Raw genomic sequence first — 22,150 nt, 5'->3', positions numbered from 1 at the left:
ATGGTTGTAGGTCCATGGTTGTAGGTCCACACATTAAGTTCATATTACATTCTTGTGGTGCTTACCATGGTTATGACATGCATGTTTAGGTCTACATCATGTTTATAACATTTAGTATAAGTTCTGGATCTAATTTCTTACACTTTCCTTCGTAATGAAATGCACTGCACGTGTTGTGGAATTTATACCAACCCCCTGTTATCCAAACATAGTAATAACTTGGTTCAATCTTATTGGACCTGTTGAGCATGTGATCATGTGACTGATATAGGAAATTACTGACAACCTGTTGGATGCCTTGAGAACCTGTAACGATCTGGTTGGAAGTTGTAAAATGAATTTTTTCCACTTTGACGCCATTCCCGCTGTGTTGAATATTTTTAGGATGCGGTAAGAACATGGACTTCGTCAGAGTGTGTGAGAGGGCCCTTACTATTAAAAAAAGGCACCGATCTAACGGTTTCAATTTTTCAGAGTCCCAGCCTTACGTTCATTGAATATAGTGCTATTATAATTATGTATCATGTATATATTTATATTCTTAGTGTCTATACTGGCTGTACTATGCCAGCCATAGAACTGACGTATTAATTGATGTGTATGACTTGATTTGATCAAGAAATTATTGCCTTCACAACTTAATAAGAAATAACATTAATGGTATAAATGATCCCTGATTTCGCAATTACACATTAACGCCACACAAGCATGTTGTTACACCTGGGCTGGGCAATCTCGTAGATCTGCCTCTGGTCTGATTTATTTAGCCTTCGCAGTACAAATGAACACACCGGATTGGATGACTGAAGGCTGTAAAATAATAATGAAGATGCATCTGCTAGTCTATTATTACCTCCAATTACACTACCGGTGAGTTGATACACAATACACGCACTGTTTCACCAAACTACGGCAATCTGACCTGTGCAAATGTGTTCCCGGAGCTAGGATGATGTGGTCTATTTACGGCTTTCAGAAGCATGAGTAGTAAAACCTTAAAGATAGATGAGCATGTGTTCAGCCGGGGCTAGGGATCTCAGTGCTGCTTGCTCTTATGCAACATAAACAGGTTGAGTGGCATTTATGAAATTGAACGGTGCTATAAGGTGCAGTAAAATAGTTTGACTCTCGAATAGCCGAATAGAAGAAACAGAGCCAGTAATGGAGTAATTGAATAAAACAAAATAGACTCAACTGACAAAGTGATTCTCTGGAGAGAGAGAGAAGGGGGGTGTCTTTGGGCAGGAGATTGTAAAGTCGTGAGTAGAACCAGAGGCACTGATTTAGTCAAGTATACAAAGTATTAAACGCATTGTTTTTATTTCGTAATTAAGATCAGGATTCTTAACCAGAGGATCGTCAAAGCATGACTAATGTGAACAGAACATTCTTTTACTCTTACACACTTCATCAGTTCATTAAGGTAAATTAAATGTGTAACCACATGCTCAATTATTCTGCTTATTCTACAGCAAATTGCCAATGTTTACAATGTGGAATTGAATAATGAACCACATGTTGTGTGTTTAAGTGATTTATAGTTAAGATTTAAAATTTAATGTTGCGGAAGGTTAGTTAGTTCCTGTTAGTTCCACATGTATGTTACAGCTGCAATAAACTCTCTCTCTCCCTCTCTCTCTCTTTTTCTCTCTCTTAATGCAGCTTGTCATTTTATCGACAAACCATAAAGTGACACCTGAGAACTTTTAAACATTTTCTATAGCATAAAAAAAAAATCAGTCAATTAAAAACACACCACATTAATAAAAAAAAAAACACTTTTCCTTTCTTAGATTATGTGGAGTCCCTGTCAATAATTGTTTCTCTAGAAACATATTAGAGCTGGTACATTAATATTAACCTGCGATGTACAGTACATATGTCATGACTGAAATTACTGTCCAGGATGTGCTGGTATACCAAAAAAATTCAGAACCTTGGACCAATCAAATAAAAAACTGAACAGTGCTTATGTGACACAGATCTGATTTTTAGCACTGTCTAAACACATAAGTCTGATGTTTCTCAGATTGGATCTGAGGTACTTTCATATATGGTTCCAGATCAGGTACATATCCGACACGCAGCTATAGGACTCGAATGAGAACGGTCATTTTAGAATTCATGTGACTTTTTGCTCCAGCGCATGCGTAGGTCACTTGCTGATGTCAGTCAGCACCGACAGGACGGGGATTTCATAGCAGCGTTAGCAACAGCTGCTAAAACAGCAAAAGTGAGATGCCTGGCTTTCTTCTTTAGTCTGAACCTCAACAAATAGAGCAAACTAACTGTTTGCCATCCTCCAGAGCAACATCCCAAAATGCTAAAATCGCATTATTGTTTAAAACTAATGAGTCGCTAAAAGTCATGTGCAATTACGAATGTGAACCGATATGACATGCAAATCTGATCTAGCCAATAAATAAATAAATTAATGAATCCATTAATTAATTTTAAACAATGTGGCTTATAATGTGAACATAGCTTTAGTGGTCCTTGGTTCTTTCAGAAAAAGTTCCAGTGCTGGCACCTTATGTTCCCATATTTAAAGACAAAAAAAAAAGTCCCACATGATGTACTCACTCGTACCTGTCCTGGAACTTGCTGTCTAGATCAGATTTATTAGTAGCAATAATCTCAGTAGAATAAAGATTGTTGTAACTCAGGTGACGTGGAAGTTGTTTGTCTTTGCTATAGCTGTAGAGGCGGAAAATCAGCAGTAGAGGAACTGCTTGAGAGACTTGAGTGTGTGCAGCCACATTTAAAGTCGGAGCCAAAACGCTATTTTTAGCTATGCTGCAACGTTGGAATACTGGCAGTAAAATACTTTCAATTCAACATGTCCTAAATCTCCTTATTCACTCTCTAACAAGTTGAATTTTCACTACCGTTTGGTTACCATTTGGTTTTCCTGCTCGGCCCAAACTTGTGCTTTGATCGGTCAGGAAGAGGGAAAAAAACAACAACGATCGATGTCACTCAGGTTTTCAAATGCGAGTCTGATCCCTTTATTTTCAATTGTTGTAGTGTTTCTCCACCTCTAACACCCCCATTTTAACTTTGTAAAGTGTTCGGTAATGAGCTGACGATGTTTATCAAACAGTGTAGTGTTGTTGGTTGAGGAACAGGACTGAGAAATACTGATCTAACAGATACGCAAACACATGCTAATAAATGCAAACCAGCACTCTGTACAATTAACACCACTGCACTTCTGAGTCTGTAGAGCAGGCAAAGCTGACAAAACCATCAGAATAATATCACATAAATTACATTTTTTCTTTAGCGCTGTAATAAATAAGAGATCAGTTATATTTACAGTAAACGAATGAATAAAGGAAAGAACGGCCTTATGTTATGTGGATATAACTTATTTATAATTTAGAATTTATATTCAGATATTTTTGGTAGTGCTTTAAAAATCACCATACAATAGATTTTAATAGATCTTTTGTTAACAATTTCAACAAATTCGTAAAAAACATGAAAACAACTCCACAGCGAATTCTGACACAAGTCAATAATGTACAGTAGTGTTAGTGACATGCTAAAGAGCCGTTAAGGAATTTAACGATGTCATACCCAATCATAAAGAATTAATAACAAAATTGAACCAACGCTACCGACTCTTACAAACTATTACTGAAGTATTTACAATATGAGAACGACCTCATATGGTCCCGTTAAAGGACGGAGGTCGACCAATGGACATGGACAGGCATGTGTTAATGACAGTAAGCTGAAGGAGTGCATAGAGGATGTTACCATCAACTTTCCTCCACCTGAATTCAATGATGACAAGCCCATGCCTTATTTTATCCTATAGTTCCTTGAGAACTTATTTAATGAAACCCTACAATAGATGTGGACTTACAGATGTGTGAAGTGAGGGGGAACGCCTTTGGCATCCTTGGCGGTAACTGTATTTTTTTGATTAACAATGTGTTTCTTATTGGTGATGTAAATAGAAATTTGTACATTGTGCTTTTATCATAAATAGAATTTGATGAAACTTGCTGTATTAATATTACAATAATATTATAATTTATAAAAGAAATTGTACTCATGTTTTTCAAAGTTTTGAATGAAATGACCAAACCACATATATTTTAGGAATAAAAATTAAATTGTAAATAAAAAAAAACTAAAATTTTCTGTACCAATATTCCTCTTGCCGATACGACGCTAACCAACATGACAAAATTCACACTGAGCCCAAAAGACACTATAAGGAGCCGTTACCGACCACTACCGAGCTCTCCAGAGGTCGTAATGAGTTTGCATTGTTGTAGAATCTATAGCAAATTCATCCGAGTGTAATAGGGTTATTAGGTAACATTATAAAAATTTACCGTTAAGAAAGGTCTGTAAAAATGGAGTGTGGAGCAGAAAAAAACATTCAAACAATCAACAACTAAAGTTACATAAACTGTAGCATTTGTAATCATACTTTATAGATACTTGAAGAGGTTTCTAACATTGCAACCTGTACGAAATATAGCACTGGAGCTATTGATTTGGATTGAATGGCCAATATTCTAATGTAATTAACAAAACATAAAAAAGTTAAAAGTAATTAACAAAAAGTAAAGAGTCAAGGTTTATTATTTGTCTTGTTAAATTCAAGAGACAAAAAAACTAAGGATGGTGACGAGACAAGTGTTTATAACTGCTGTAATGTAAGTGAGAACAGCAATTAAGTTTTTTTTAGGCTTTTAAATGTATCTCAGAAAGAGTGGATAAAAAAAGTTAAGAGGAAAATAATCAATCAACTTCAGAGCAGTAAAAGTTACTCCAGTTTATGTCAGGTTGCATCACACAACTCAGACAATGATCATTTCCTATAACAGAGCACTGTCTGATGCCTTAAATAACACACCAAGATAATTAAACAGCTCTGACGCACGTGTTTTGTCTTTATGAAGCATATGGTATTGAGCTGATGTGCTAAATCAGGTGTGTTTGTGCAGGAAAGACTTGAATCTACACTAAGGGATCAGGACTGTGGTCTTAGTCAGTAATCTAAATGAAATGTGACACGCTGACAGAAGACAGATGCACAACAAGCGCAACATGCACACACAAATGTCGTGAAGATCTCATGTTTCCATATGGACACACACACACACACACACACACACTCACACACACATACAGTACACACATAGCCTGTGTAATAAGAGTCTGATCTAAACACTCACGTCTGAGTTAAAGCGCAGCTGGCAGATGTTGCACGAGATCACTTGCTTCTTCTTCGGAGGGATGGAGACGCCGAAGGTGTGGTTAATTACGGCTTTCTGGACGGGATCCATCTGGAAGACAATGGTGTTTTTTAAAGAAAGAATACACCCACGTAAAAAGAAATATAAATCAGAGAGAGAGAGAGAAAAGGAGAGAGGGAGAAAATAGACAGAGAGAGGGAGGTGATGGAGAGGATGAGTGGGAGAAACTAGAGACAGTGATGGCAGAAAACAAGAAAGAGAAAAAAAAAACAGAATTGAAGGAGAGGAAACGAAAGACAGAGAAAATGCAATGGTACGATTTATAAACTGTTACATGAAGTCATAATAATAATTAAAAAAAACAGCCAAGACTACTTAATATATCAAATTTAATATAATAAAACATTTCTCTTATTATAAGCCTGACAGGTTCTTGATTCTGATGGGTCAGAAACTAACCCTTATCCTTTCCAAAGTAACAGCTCGTTTATAGCAGGCGCTTCATAGCGTCATTAATAAACATAAATGTGGTATTTGAAAAAGAAAAAAAATATAGAATTGTTGCTACGTTCATGTCTTTCAGTCTCAGCACTTTATAACAGCCAACTTTATAACTTTCCATTTCCGACAAGCTTGAATACAAAAAAGACTTATTAGAATTTAATGACGGAAAAAAAGTAATTTACCTGTGAGTGAACAACTGTTTATAGCTACTGTAGATAAAATATAATCATAAACCGAGAAAACGTACAACCTAAAAAATTAAAACATTAGCACTGTGCTTCATTTTGTAACGTGTTGTTGATTCGTTTTCCATACCAGTATACCTTGTGTTTTTATTAATGCTTATGTATTAAATTATAACAAATATAAGATAATCATTTTGTATGGTTATGTTTCTTGTGTAATTTTATAAGCTGTATATTTGAGGTTTCTTCGTTTGTTTTTACACAGATTTAAACACATTTTACACATTATAGAATTTTTAGCTACAAATGTGCAGTCTACATTATTATTATTATTATTGTTGTCATTTAATATTACCATAATCATTATTATTATTATTATTATTATTATTATTATATTCATGTTGTCGATGTTGCTGCTGTTGATTTATTTGCTATCACTATTATTTTTGTTATTTTTATTACAATTTAGTTCAGTTATAGTTATTATTGTAGTTAATATAATATTATATGTTGTTGTATTACTAATATTCTAAGTTTCTATTATTATTAATATTATTATTATTATTATGTACTTGATTTGTCTTTTTGTAGATTTGTCTGCAAATTTCAAGCATAAACTTGTCTCTTTGTGTTCAAAAATCTTTTGCTTTTTTTTTTTACATAAAAAGCAAAAATATCTGCTAAAATAAAACAAAGACATTAGCAAATTATTAATAAGCTTAGTTCCAGTTTTATTATAATCTCATAATGAGAAAAAAAATATGTGCGCCTCATATTATCGACTCTGTCACAATTTGATCAAACTTTCTACAGGTTATGTTGAGACTTGTTCTGATGACGACTATGAGGAACAACGTCACGTAGACGATGTCAACAGGTTTTACAAACAATCTCAACAGTTTTTTTTTTTTGTTTTTTCACAAGGTCTTGACACTCATTAGCGTTCGCTCTCACTGACCCGCCGTCTTTTGTAATTTATCCAGGTTTCATCACATGCTAATTCCTCCTTTTACTTTGTATTTTACACCATCACATCTTAAGTTTAGACAAAGTGGGGAATTCTTCATGAATGTTAACCTGAGTAATAGATCTATTCCAGTGATTAGTGAATTCGTTTTGCTCTCACACTCGATCTGTACTGAGCACGACTACTGAGCACAAGCAGAACATTCAGAATCTCTCTCTCTCCTTTAGGAGGTTATATGTTTATTCCTGTTAAATGACCCACAGGGTGCTGCATGAGCACACGTCCTGGGTCGCAGATAAATAATCGTAATATTGTGTTTTTAATATATATATATATATATATATATATTTATAATCAATGTGTGTGTGAGTCAGATAAAAAAAATTGATATACATTTTATATACTCTGTGTGTGTGTATGTATAAAAAGAAAGAGTTAATGAATATAAAGATACTGAAAAGAAGGTGGAAAATAAAAAAGAGAGAAAGAAGATGTGTACACAGAAGAGAAAGACAAACAAGCCAAGGAGAGAGAGAGAGAGAGAGAGAGACAGGGGGGACAGGGACCGCATAACACAACTTGAGGGAGAGAGAGACACACTGGGAAAGGGAATAGATGGACGAATAGAGAGACACATAAAGAACGGTGTGTGAGAGAGACAGAGAGACGGTTTGATAAAGAACAGAAAAAGGCAGGAAGAAACACCCAAGAAGAAGGATAGTGAGAGGACAAAAAATACTGAGATGAAGAATGAGAGAGAGAGAGAGAGAGATGTTAGTGTAAAAACACAGAAGGAAAAGACAGACGGAGGCAAAGTCCCTAAAAGCGATAGCAATGAAAGGAAGACAGGAGGAAGGTAGGGGAGATAGGGATTTAAATAAAGGAGTAAAATAAAATTAAAGTGCAGGAGGAGACAAAGAGGGAGAGAGAGGAAGAACAGAGACTCAAAGAGAGTGAGAGAGAGAGAGAGAGAGAGAGAGAGAGAGAGAGAGAGAGAGAGAGAGACAAAAAGAAAAGAGGGAAAAGAGCAAGAGAGTGAGAAAGAGAGACTCCATACCAGAATGCATCATGAGCACAGGGTGGGTATCTGGATATCTGATTCCCTGAATGCACTGACTGACCAACACACACACACGCACACACACACACACTTAGCCTGGCTGTGGAGACGGACGACGCTCCAGGCTCACACACTTACAGCTAATTTACTCCCAAAGAAATCTCTAAAAGTTCTCCACTCTGACTGAGAAACTGCTGATCTTGTCAGGGGAAGAGACAGAGAGCAGCATACTGACAGCACAGTACATCCCAGCCTGGAACTGTCACACACACACACACACACACACACACACACATGATCCCTGATTGACCTTAAAACATAGTGGTTTTCTCGCTTATTGCTCACTATACAATCACATTTTTACCAAATAACAAAGAACCCGAACACACACTAAACAGTTTACACTTTTTTTTGTCTTTATCTTACAGATACACAAACTTCTGCCCTCAAAGGTAACGTGTTCAGGCTTCTTCCAGCATAATGTAGAGGAGTGCTGCAAAGCAAGCGCACCCTCTGTAACCTGAACAGCGTATCATATGATTCTTAAAGTTTTAGTTATTGTTCTCTAAAAGGCTCTCGGTGATCAGGTCTCACCTTTTTGGTAACGCTTCTGAGGGTTCATCTGAGCAGAATGTGTGTAACAACTCACGGGAAAAGTGTTTCCAATCATTGGAAAGACAAGGAGGAGACATGAGGACGTACCTGGAGGGAGCGGAGAAATGCCTGCGGTTCGAGTGATGGAGGCGAGAGAGAGAGAGAGAGAGAGGGAGGGAGGGCTGGGTAATGAGCATGGGGCATCTCTTTCTCTCGCTTTTTTTTCCGGTCACACACACACACACACACACACACACACCCACCCACACACACAGAGCTGATGTCTATCTCTCCAGCTCTTGATTAGCTCTGAATAGCTGAACGGATTTCAGTAAACAGGAGATGCTCTGAACCGAATCCATTCAGAGCTTCTCACCTTCCCTAAACTCCTATCAGTGCTTTTAATTTTAATTTTTAATCAGCGCCGGTATCTTATTAGCTTCACTCCCCGAGCAGCTACATCAAAGCCGAGGAAAACACAAAACACACGCTGATTGCCGTCTGGCCCGTACAGCACCATTTAGACTGCATTCGTCCTTTCGCCAGCTTGTAATCAGAGCGGAACTGATACTTTTTGGTTTGTTTGTTAACGTCGTCACGGTTTGGTTCCATATTAAACGTGTAGTAAAACGTCGGCTGACGGGAACAGGACCGAAACCGTACTGAAACTCTGGATCGGGGTCGGCACAAAGAAAACAGGGAGGTATGGAGGAAATACAACAGGGTTTTTTTTTTGTTTTTTTTTTGGGGGGGGGTTAATAAATTGTTCAATAAAATCAGAAAGCAACCATCCATCCATCTTTCTGTGCATCCTGAACTTTTCCTGTGGCGTATCGAGAGGTCTGAGGCCTATGCCAGGGAACTCAGGGCACAAAAACATACAAGCTTATACACTACAGGCAACTTGAAAGAGCTAATCAGACTACACCATATGTTTTAGACTGTGCCGAGGAACTGGAGTACCTGGAAGAAAATACGGGAAAACATGCAAAGAGACCAGGGCGAGATTCAAATCCCCAACCCTGGAGGTGCGAGGCAACAATGCTAAACACTAAGCCACCATAGCCGACCTGCTTTTTCATTTCCCTGTGTTTTGTCTTTTGAAGCAGAGAAAAAAACTCTTCTTCAGAGATCTCTTCTTGGATCCTGAGTACTACTGTATGAGGATGAGTCAAAAAATATCCGCACTCCCAGGATAATTTTGGCCTTATTAGCGCTGTCCGTTCAAGGCTACAGAATTCGGCACGGTGGTGTATTGGTTCCGTTTCTACCTGGGTGTCTACTTTCCTAAAGAAACACATCCAACTAAACACTGAGCTTATGGATGTATCTAAACTCACTTTGCAAAAAATATAAATAAAAATAAAAAATCTTCAATTTACCCAAACTGATATAGTATTTCCCGCTCAAAACTAAATATACTGTTCTTTACCCTATTACCCAATATTTAAACCATATTAGAGCTGTAACATTTCATACACTGCAAATATATATATATATATAAATCTTAAAATATTAAATAGTCAAACGTCTACAAATAGGTTTATAGGCTTTTGTTATGGAAATACAGTACTGTTCAAAAGTCTTGACTCCCTCTCTATGTTTTCATGTTTTGCTCCAGACGAGCCAGACTTTCTTGTATTTTTTAATGTAGTCGGCTTCGGCCACATTAACGCACAAACATTTTAATTATAGACATTAGACTAATTACAGTAATAACACCAAATTATCATGATTTGACTAATTGTGTTAGGTGAAAGGGTTACGCGTTTGTGTTTTGACCCTCCGTGCTGATGAGAATGCCTTTGCGAGACTGAAGCATACACACTGGATGTGGAATATGAGCTGAGTTTAAATGATTAATGTGTGTATACAGTGATTAAGTTGCACTGTTTAAACTTCACGCTCTTACATATTTAACCAAGTAAACCATTAAGTAACATTAGACTACATATATATATATATATATATATATATATATATATATACACACATATATATACACAACACTTTAATAGGAAAATTTGTGCACCTTTTTTGTACAAATGTTGTAATGATGTTATACATGTTTACTTTATGACTTCATTGTTAAGTCAGATTTACAAATATAAGTACAGTACCCCAGTAAAAGATTTAGTCTTACAGTAAAACTAAGCAGTTTTCCTTATACTGTACAACTGTACAAATCCTACCTGAGACTAGATTTTAAGCAAAGGGTCATCGTATCAATTATTCACTGTTTAATTAATCACTGTTTATTGCTTTTTGTTTTTTTGAACATATCCTTGCTCTACAGCAGTTATTCTCATGTTCCTAAGACTTTTGCACACTACTGTAGGTCAAGAGCTTGAACAGACTTTTTTTTTTTTTAATCTGGCTTAAATCAAACTTAAGATGCATTGCAATATGTCTTTGTCATTATAAGTTTTCCTCTTCTGCACACTGACTGAAATGCTGAAGTACTCTGAGCCAAATCGCACAACCCTCGTTCCATGCGAAAATACATTCCAATGTTCAGCTCAGACTTGTCTGAAGCTTCTGCAGTCCCAATGAACTAAATCAAGTTGATATCGTTCAAAGTTATAGTATATTTAGTACAAAGTTAACGCTTTTTTCCCCTAAAAAAAAAGAAATGCAAGACGTCCATCGTACAATCCCCTGCGTATGTTGTTGCTATAGAAGGCAACGTATCAGAACAAGCAGTACAGACAGATCTGCTGTGATAGGAAATGAATAAACCTTCTAACCTTCTAACTGGGCAGCATACTGGGTAAGTGGTTAGCACTGTCACCTAGCAACCTAGTTCGATTCCCACCTTGGTTCTGTGCACATGGAGTTTCTAATTGGAGGTTTGCCCGTAGTGTGTGAATGTTGACCGGTTGTCCTAACGGGGTCGTAACCATGGAAATAAGACACAATGATCACCACTGGCCTCCACGGTCCCTAGTTGGAGTCAAGAGGTTCCTAGGTGGAAGGATGGAACCTTCTAACTAAAGACTCTCTCTGGTTGACCAGTTACATTTCATTTTGCTTGAGTTGATGAAACAGAGCTGCCAATCATGTGGGTTTACTGTAATATTAGTAGACACCCATAGTAGAGTTCTAAAACTGGTCTGATCCATGCGTTTAAGACAAGGTGTTTAATCCTTCCATTCTACACTCATTTATTTGTACTTCACTGGATGTTTAACAGAGTGCTCATTTATCTTCGATAATGTAAACTACATTTCCTGTGACCTTAATAAAGACAGAACAAACGAGGGTTGTAAACCTAGAGGCACCGAGCGATGCTGTTTCTTTGGAGACGGACATTCAATAAAGGATCGTTGCACATAGGTGTGTGTGTGTGTGTGTGTGTGTGTGTGTATGGTGGGGTGGTGGATGAGTAAGTGACTCTTGTGGGTCCTGTGGTCACTAATCCTGTCTGCTAACGAAATTCACAGCTTGAATTGAATAGTGTTAAGTAAAAAAAAACCCTGTCGTTGTTGTTTAAACCTGACCCTCAGGCTGAGGGTTTAAACCCGACCATCTACACTAAGTTTGGAGAAAATGTTAATCAATGAATATAATCGCCCAAGCTCAATGTAAAGTGTAAACATGTGAAGATCTTGAAAGACCAAATCGAAACAACAACAACACAGGAACAAAAAAAAAATTCACACTGTTTTCTGAGGTTTTCTAGTTGGCATATGGATGAAGAGAAGGTGTGATGAAAGGTGACAGATCTCCAGCATAAACGATTATGACAAGCATGACGGCTGTAAGAAAGTGCTTAAAATACCAAGTTTTAATACCAGTTCTTCCTGACAACCAATAAAAGTTTGTGAGGTTTGTTTCTTTCATTTTGTGCTGCAGCTACAAGGCGAGGCATGGACTATACAAAACTGTAAAGAAAACTACGAGGGCTCTACCAAAAGTAGGGAGAAATTTCATATTACGGTAAGTAACATAATTCGTTTAAATTGTACATGTTGGTAAAGTTACTCTTACTCAACACAAAGGTACTACACAACATAGTCTTCATCATGTATTTGCACCATTTTTGAATCCAGCTTTTGATGATTCTTTGAAAATTCTCGTTATCCCACTGCATTGTTCATCTTCAATGTTGGTTTCCCTTCCTTATGCTACCTTATCCATCTGTGCACATTGCTCTTGTCAATGGTGTCATCTCCGTAAACATTCTGTAGTGCACTGTGAGACCATCATCTGTGAGAAAGATTTTGTTTTTTTTTTTCAAAGGGAATTTTATAAGCATTAACCTCTTCCTCGATTTGATCTACAATACTCTTTTATTGGATCGGACTTCATGGGCCAACTTTGATTACCCATGTGCATCAGTGAGCCTTGGCCACCCATGACCCTGTCACCAGTTCCCTGGTTTTACTTCCTTGGATTACTTTTGATAGGTCCTGACCACTGCAGCCTGGGAACATCAGCTTTAGTTTTGGAGTTGCTCTGACCAGTCCTCTAGCCATCACCATGGGGCCCTTGTTAAAGTCAGTCAAATCCTTATGCTTGCCCATTTTGTTTGCTACAACAACACATCAACTTCAGGAAAATACGTTCACTTGCTGACTAATATAAATCACACCCACTTCCAGCCACTCTTGTAACAAAATATTAAAAATGTAGCTAGGAAATACAGTATAGTGGTCAGGACATACCAAAAGCAATTTAAGAAAGGAAAACCGGGGAACTAGTGACAGCGTCAAGGGTGGACAAAGCTCACTCATGCACATGGGGAGTGAAGGCTTGTCCGTGTAGTCCAAACCAATAGAAGAGCTACTGTGGCTCAAACTGAGGAAAAGGTTAATGCTGGTTCCAATAGAAAGGTGTCAGAACACACTTGTCAGGACCTTCTCAACATTCAGCATGTGGTCACAACGTTATGGCTGTTAAATGTATGAAAACGCCATGCCCAGTTTTGCATAACATTTGGTACAGCCCTCGTATTAACATACAGTAGCATAAATCATTTTGCCTCGAACAAAATATGTTCAACGAAATGACGGTCAACAAATTCCGACACAAGCAAGTGAAAAAAACATGGTTTACTGGTGACGTAGTAAACTGAATCTGTGACACCAAAACCCAATCCTCAAGCCTGCTACTTATCCCCATGGTGACCACGAAAAGTATTTTTCATTTTTCAACAATCAATATTGTAGCATCACCCTGTTGATGAGAAATAGCATGAGCAGCATTGATAAACACCTGGAGAATCTCAAATGCAATAGGAAATCAATTTCATTGGCTACTACACACAGCAGATCCTTGAATCCAGTTTCTCATCTATCTGTTTATATATTAGAATGAGTGCAAATATGGAAGCTCAATAATGGCCTAATGCTTCTGCAGGAAAACAGAGTGGCGTGTCAAAACCCAAAGGTTTAGTTTCGAGTCAAGATGAAGGCCAGATGTTTATCTCTGTTCAAAGACTGATTCAGCTTCAATTTCTCTATAAAAGCATGTAAGAAATAAATACATCAATCAGTTGTGTTTACTTTGGCTGATTGAAAAAAAATCAAGGGAGTATTCGAAAGCAAACAACTTATTCATATGTGACTGACCTCAGCTGTCACTCAAAAGCAGAGTGATGAAGAGAGAGGGAGGAAGAGTAGGGAGTGTTATTGTCCAGTGATTTTTCAATTACAGAGCCACATCCTGTGTGTTCAGGTGGACAAAACAGAGCTGACAACTTCAAGGACACTTGAACAAGAGAGGGAGATCAGAGATGAAAGCTCTATCATGCCTCTTTCACATACATGAAGTCACAGATGCTCACGATTGGGTAGTGTCATCGTGATTGTCGGAGAAATGAGAACGAGCCCCTCCCACTCAGACAACATGGCCAATTTTGCTTTCTGGGAATTTTGTCAACACATACACAAGTTGCTCAACACATCCTTTAGATCTAATGGGCTGACAATTACTTCAGAAGGATAAATGTTTTTTTAATCACGTTGGTGCCCCCCCACCCAAAGTGGTGGCCAGTTCATGTGTAAAAATGATTCCTTTTGCTTCCAGAACCACTCTTTCACAATTTGTGTCCTGGAATACACCCATGCCATCATCCATAGATGTGATAACCTGTTCACTCAGTACATTTAGGACGTCAGCTGACTTCATTTTATTGCCACATAACGTTGCTGAGTCTAGACCTGAGTCACTGAAGCAACCCCAGATCATAACACCATCTCCAGAGGCTTAAACAGTGGTCACTTTACATGGTGGGTCCATCGCTTCTTGCGCTTACCTTCATACCCTGACAGGCCCATCGCTCTGGAATAGTGTCAGTCTGGACTCATCAGACCACATGACAATTGATCAAAAGGTCCAATCTTTATCCTCCCTAGCAAACTGAAGGCTTTTTTCTGATTAGTTTTACTAACAAGTGGTTTTCTTATGGATCCACAGCTGTCCCAGTCCCAATCCTTTTTGTGTGTATGGAAATACTCTTATTTTTACTTTTAAACATAGCTGTTGACATATTGCAATGCACATTACTGTAAGTTGTCTTCAATCAAAATTTTCTCTCCAACTACTTTTCTTGACGGTTCAGCGCTATCCTTCCAGGTTTCCATAATGTGCTAAAGGGTTCCTAAATCAGTACCAGTAATTTTTAATATCCTTAGTTAGTTTTTTTTTTTTTTTTTGCTTGATGCAGCCCAATAATTTGAGCCTACTGAAATGGAGATCTTTTTATTTGGCAAGGCAGTGTACTGTAGTTGTTAGCTATGTACTGTACAATCATGTTCTTTTAGATGTTCAGTGAAATACACTGAATGTCTAAGTTGCATGCCATTGCTTAAGATTACACATACAGTGGTTTTAAACTGTTTTTGTGTTTTGAGGATATTTAAAAAAACTGGTGCTGGCAGGAACAGAAACGCTTATGAAAAACGCAGAGGCAAGAACGACTTTCCAAAATTTGTATGTACATGTAGACGGGATCTTCGTTCATTGTTCTTAATGATGTTGTTTTCTAAAAAAGCTCCATGCGCTTGTTTTTCAGTTTCCATCTACATCCCTGTTTGAGGGCATCACAATTTTGTGACAGTAGACAGCAGCCATGTCTAGTACCAAAAAGACAACATCAGACTTAAGCAATCACGTTTGCTTTAGATTACCCACTTCAATAGTGAACTGATCAGTACAGACTGTATATTCAACAAAGAACAGATTCTTCTTTAAATGTACTTCCACTGACACTGTGCCTGTTGCAATGTCACATCTAAAACCGATCCAGGCTTTTCCACAAAAGCTGAGTTTGAGACACACACCAGCTGCCTTAAAGCTTTGCACAAGTTCACTAGTAATGAAGACAATACAGTCAGCTCTGTATTTTCTTTCCATTACTCATTTGACACCCAAACACAATCCTCTAAATATAAAAGTAATGATTTTACTCTGAAACAATATTTTTACGTCATTAATTTTCCATACCACTTATCCTGTACATTGTCGTGGGAAGCCTAGGCCAATCTCAGGTGTGTTCGGGCACGGGGCGAGGTACACTCTGGAAAGGGTGCCAGTCCAGAGAATGTCAAATATATCTTTAAACTCTCCGTTCAATGGTTTTCTTAAAAGAATTAACATGAACCTGTGCTTTGAATTAAACCCAATGTTACCGTCACACAATGTTACTGTCTCCGTCTCACCCTGACAGCAGTGAAACCCGGCGCGAGCGAGCCATGACCTTGACAACGAGCGATCTCCAAGTCGAGCCTGCTCTTTTTCCTGATAGTATTGATTTTAAGCACAGAGAAATAGGGAGATAAAAAAAGAACAGGCAAGTGCACTGCAATCACCTTCACTTCATCTCCCATCACAGCGCTCTGCTCATCCACAAAATCGTCAGCGACCTGATGAACGACGGCGCTTACTGCACCCCCACACCCCCTCTTGTTTCTGACTCGGAGAAATGCGCTCGGTCGGTTCTTAGAAGAATGAAAAATGAAGAAAAAGAGATTTTTTTTTCAATCTTGTCTTTACTGTCTGTGCCCTTAATCTCTCACTTTAGGCTTATTCAAGCAGCCGGCTGATTTTAGATCGACACTTGAGAGTTAAAGCTCTGAACTTACAACCGTTACACGCTGAATCAAAAATGATAACAGGGACATTAAGTTTATAATTTAACGTTTAATCATTCCCAAGTACCTAAAGCCAGAGACGGGATTTTTGTGCATCACATTTATGTTATCTAGCTACATTCATTCATTTATTTTTTTTACAATCTTTCTGAATTTGTAAAATTTGTTTTCATATTATGCCTGCTGCTATTTCTTACTCTTAGCACTGCATGTTTTTTGTGTTTTTTTTTTCTTTTACTATTCACCAAACTGTCAGATCTACTCATTATACAGTATAACAGGCTCTGCAGTTCATGCTCTATCAAATAGAGACTTAAGAAAATCCTGAGAGCATGTGCCTTATGCATAACATTAACATCGATCCACAGAGGTGCTGGCATTCGAATTGATCAGGAATTTTTTGGCCTTACTTGTCTTTTTATTTACATGGATTGACTTCTGCAGTGGAAATCCAATCTTGTCTGGCATAAAAACACACCACTTAGGTTTTTTTTTTTTTTTTTTGCTAGATATTTCGTTTTTTTCCTCTTATCTTCTCGTGACTGTTTTCGTCTGCTAAGTGAAGCACTAAATCCCAATACACTCATTTGTTATATTTGGGATAACTCATAACCTTCTAAAAGTACACCAGTGCATTTAATTTTGTATCATTACTTTTTATACATATAATAAAAAATCTGAGCATTAAGAAATCACTAAATGTGTACGGATTAATGCAGGAAATAAAATCCATTAATAACTCCAATTAGCCAAAACACATATATCTGACCTGTTTGTCTGTATGTCTATCCATCTGTTTTTCTGTCCCACTGTGTATGTATCTAGCTGTGTGTCTGTCTGTCTGTCTGTCTATCTATCTATCTATCTATCTATCTATCTATCTATCTATCTATCTATCTATCTATCTATCTTTATTTGTCTCTTACTGTTATCTGTGAATCTTTTTGTCTATTTTTTTGTCTGTCTTTCTTTCTATCTGTTCTCTGTATTTGTCTGTCTGCCCTGTATATCTCCTTTGTGAAATATCTTTGAAAAGCTTTCTATGTCTGACTGTCTGTCTGTATGTACATCTATCTGTAAGACTCTCAAAGCGCTTTAGGAAAATGTTATTTAATTCGTCCAACCATCATTTTTGAAATGTATTTAGTCAATGATGATAAAATCACTTAATGGTTTAACAAAGCTAGCTTCTATCTATCTATCTATCTATCTATCTATCTATCTATCTATCTATCTATCTATCTATCTATCCATCCATCCATCCATCCATCCATCCTCAATCATTCCCCAAGACTGAAACTAAAATGTAAAAACTGAAGAATCTGAATAAAAAAAATAAAATTAAAATAAAAAAACACTGTATGAAATCAAAGCTGAACTAAACATTGAATCTAAAATAATCTGAGAATGAAAAACAGGGATTTAACCGAATCAAAACATAATATACTGTAATAACCCCGCCGTGGCGTGATGTTTTCGAGAGACAGACATCGATGACGACGACAACTGCCATCGAGACGCTCGGCAAATTCCTGCAATTGAGACGCATCGCTGCCGAACCCATCTGTTCCTCAGAGCCTTGTTAAAGACGACGGTGATTAACTTCAGGAGGCCGTGTAATTATGTTCGTTTCGCAGCAGCGTGATTGCAGCTTGGAGCTGCACTTGATTTGAGCTGACAGTTATACAGCAATTATGATGTTTCTCTGATTTACTTTCTTTTTCTTTTTTCGCCTGGCAAGTGAGAGTGAAGCTGGACGGCGGTGAGCGTTAGAGACGCTGACAGCACTAACTGCAGAACAAGTGTCACAGTGGGTCATCACACTGACACGCAGAGAGGAGACACGGAGAGACAGTAATGGACAGAGAGAGAATGAGAAAAAGACGGGGAAAGAGCAAGGCTTCAAAAAGCCCTTTATTCATTCGTTGAAATTGCGCAGTGTTACGGAACAGCTAACACGCCGAGTCGATTACCGACTGCATCAAAATGCCAAGATCCGTCTTGGCACATCCGCACTTATCTCCATAAGAGACAGCGTTCTTCACACGCTGTTCCCTTTCGCAGCTTTCCAGAAATCTTCAGGCCAAATAAACAGTAAGTCTTAAAACTCAGGGCCAAGTGATAAATCAGCCGCTTCAGTAAAATTCGTCTGACAGCAAAGTTCCACAGATTTATCAAACGTGCTGGAAATCACACCAGTGCTGCAATTAAGTAGCTCCTGAAACGTTCCGTAGGGCCCTTTATGACTGCGAGGTGTCTTTGAACAAAAGTCAAACAAACTGTGCAGTGAGAAATCTAATCAGTTGCTAATGTTTTCCTAACAAGGGCGAAAAACCAACGAGCTTCAGAGCACCGTGTGAAACAAACAAACGCTTTACACAACACTAGGAGGTTTTTAGCTATAAGCTAAGTCGGAAACACGCGTTTGATCGGCTTCTGTCCAAACGAAACGGCGGAGAGACAAGGGTGAGAGGGGTAGTATGTTCTACTAACACTTGGGGAAGAATGGGTCGCTGTGAAGAGCTCCATGAATTCCAGCATGGTACCGTGATAGGATGTCACCTGTGCAATATGTCCAGGTGTAAAATTTTCTTACTGCTAAAAATTCCACAGTTAACTGTTAGTTGTAATATAACAAAGTGGAAGCAATAAGTGGTAGGCCACTTAAAATCAGAGAGCGGGGTCAGCGGATGCTGAGATGCATAGTGCACAGAGGTCGGCAACTTTCTGCAAAAGCAATAGCTACAGCTCTTCAAACTTTATGTGGCCTTCAGATTAGCTTAAGAACAGTGCGTAGAGCGCTTCATGGAACGCTTCATGGTTTCCATGACCGAGCAGCTGCATTCAAGCCTTACATCAATGCAAAGCATCGGATACAGAGGTGTAAAGCACACTGCCACTGGATTCTAGAGCAGTGGAGACGTGTTCTCTGGAGTAACAAATCACCTTTGGGATGAATGCAAATTCCTAAACCTTTTGGAAAGCCTTCCCAGAAGAGAACATAGAGAGCGAACAGCTACACCTTATGAACGATAACACGGTGTCATAGGGCACTCCCTCATCTGGGTTACAACTATTAACCATGGAGTACGAAGCCAACACGTTTCTTTTGAGCCATGTGACGCTGGTTCTAACTCCTCACTATCACACTGTGGTGAGGATAGCACTATCTGCTTCTTCCACTTGCAGGCCACAATTGATGTGCGAGCTCTAGATTGCTTCCTGTCCTTCCCCTCCCTTTTGAGAGAGCTCGGTCAATCAGCTCTCCCCAGGCTCCCGGGTGCGAGAGACTACAGCATCATCTAGGATTCGAGTGTCATAGATTTATTCGTCAGATATGACTCACTAGAATAAGGACATGATTTTGAGATTTTGATCAAATCAGAATTCTAAAGAAATTGAGGGGGCATTACTTTTTCTCATATCCCTCAGCAGAAATTACAGATTATAACCAGCTGTGGTTATAATACTATTTTTACTACTTTGCTACTATTTTTAACATCAGGACTTGAACAGCACGTGTCACATATCAGGAGAGAATCTGGTTGTCAAATGTGGCTCAGAATGAGACTTGTATCTTCAATATGTGGCTACAATCTGTTGCGAATATATCCTGTGTGCACTTACTGTAGGCTTTTATATCTCCACCTGGATATAATCGTGAGTGTAAAAAGGGTCAAAAGTGCTTTTCTGATCTTCTGTAAGCTTTAAAACCTGTCCATGATGAAACATAAACCTGTATATGCCCTTAGCAGAGAGTACATGCTCACGCAAATATTACACACAAGTAAACATTAAAACCACTTGGGTTGTCCTTGTCCTTGGGCAGCTCTGGCTCAGCAGGACACCAGGACTGGGCAGCAGATCCTTTGGGTGTTATGGGTTGTAAGGTTAGGCTTCTGTGGATTTGACTTTTTTGTCCAGCCTATCCCATGCTCGATCAGATGGGGATCCAGGGAGTCTGGAGCGTAAGTCACCTTGGGCTCTTCACCTGCTATGCCCTATATATGGTTGGTTGTGGACTAGGTGTCCTGATGCCTTTTTATTGTAGCTAATTTGTACTGCATTGGCTTTTCTGTGAGACGGGCTGGCCTTTGGTCCCTGCGGGCATGGGTGAGTCTTGGGTGCTCATGATCCTGTCACGGCTTTACTGGTATACAACTGGTGATTAATGTTGACCTGTGGTCGTATTAATGTTATGGCCGAGCGGTATCAAGTGGCTTGATAAAGCGCTGAAGATTGGAGATTTTAGGAAAAAGAACTCTTTATTGGGAACAGCTGTACACATATTCAGTGATGCACTTAAGCCAGTCATGAGATAGCAAATCAGTGCATAAGATATAACAGCAGAAATGAGAAATAATGGGATGTCAGTGACTTTACCATGGTTGTTTGAGTTTTTCAGAACCTGCTGGTCTCTTAGGACTTTCAGACACAACGGTCTTTAGAGTTTACACAAAATAGTGGGAAAAAAACAAAAAACATTGCATGAGTACATGTTCTGAGGGTGCAAACACCTCAGTAATGAAAGAAGTTAAAGGAGAATGGCAAGACTTTAAGCATCTATGATACTCACTGTATATAACTACTCTTTACAACCGTGGTGAGCAGAAAAGCAGATCACAATGCATGACGCAGTAATCTTGAGGACAATATGCTACTGAAGACCAACTGAAGATCCCAATAGGTTTCCTTTCAAGAACAGGAATCTTTTTGTTGTACACACTAAAGGTATTTTATGGATGCTTGCAGTATATACTGTATATACACACACACACTTATAATATGATTAATTTATTTCCTGTTAGGGTTGAATCTCCGTGAGGGAAGAGCGAGAGTCATGTTCTATCTGAAAAAGTTTCACTACTTTGACATCCAATCTTGGAGAGACAGACAGACAGAGAGAGAGAGAGAGAGAGAGAGAGAGAGAGAATATTAGATATTGCTGGTATGTTTAATGGGCCAAGATGTAATATACAGTAGATATTATGGGAATAAACGTTTGCACAGAGAGACAAACAGGCAGACAGGAACAGAACAAAACAGTCAAAAAGACAATATATTTGAAGAAAGAGAGCGAATGCAGGTGAGAAACAGGTAAAGACAGAGGAAAAGGAAATTACATGTGACGGAGTCAAGCTATGGTAAAAAAATAAAAAAAAAGACAGAGTCAGAGCAGCAAAATAAAGAGAGAGAAAGAGTTTAAACACAGAAAGAGACACACATGAAGACATGAAGAATCATAGTAAGAGACAAAAAGACAGAAGGAGAGACAGGCAGAGATGGAATGATAGAAAAAAAAAACAGGAAGACTCGGGGGGGGACCTGGAAAGACATAGGGACACCTGGAAAGACTGAGAGTGACAAAGAGGACTCGAGAGCTTAAGAGACACAGGAAACAATGGAGAGACATAAGAAGAGATGGAGTCACAAAAAGGGACTTAGAGATGCGGGAAGACAGAAGAAAGAGGCAGAGATATATAAGACAGAGACAGAGCGACACAAGAAAAGACAGTGAGGCA

The 22,150-nt window shown here is 38.4% G+C and overlaps 1 protein-coding gene across 3 annotated transcripts in view; it reads right to left on the bottom strand.

Annotated features, from left to right (window-relative positions):
• Positions 1-22,150, bottom strand: part of znf385b (zinc finger protein 385B) — a 220,831-nt gene that overhangs the window by 47,995 nt on the left and 150,686 nt on the right. For all 3 annotated transcript variants that reach the window (XM_053495853.1, XM_053495854.1, XM_053495855.1), the window contains one exon: positions 5,202-5,312. In XM_053495853.1, the coding sequence (XP_053351828.1) occupies positions 5,202-5,312 (111 nt within the window). The remainder of the gene's footprint in view (positions 1-5,201; positions 5,313-22,150) is intronic.

The sequence above is a fragment of the Clarias gariepinus genome, chromosome 5 (genome assembly GCF_024256425.1).
Source record: "Clarias gariepinus isolate MV-2021 ecotype Netherlands chromosome 5, CGAR_prim_01v2, whole genome shotgun sequence".
Lineage (NCBI taxonomy): Eukaryota > Metazoa > Chordata > Actinopteri > Siluriformes > Clariidae > Clarias > Clarias gariepinus.
The sequence above is the reverse complement of the archived record's forward strand: the minus strand, read 5'-3'. Positions and strand labels throughout refer to the sequence as shown.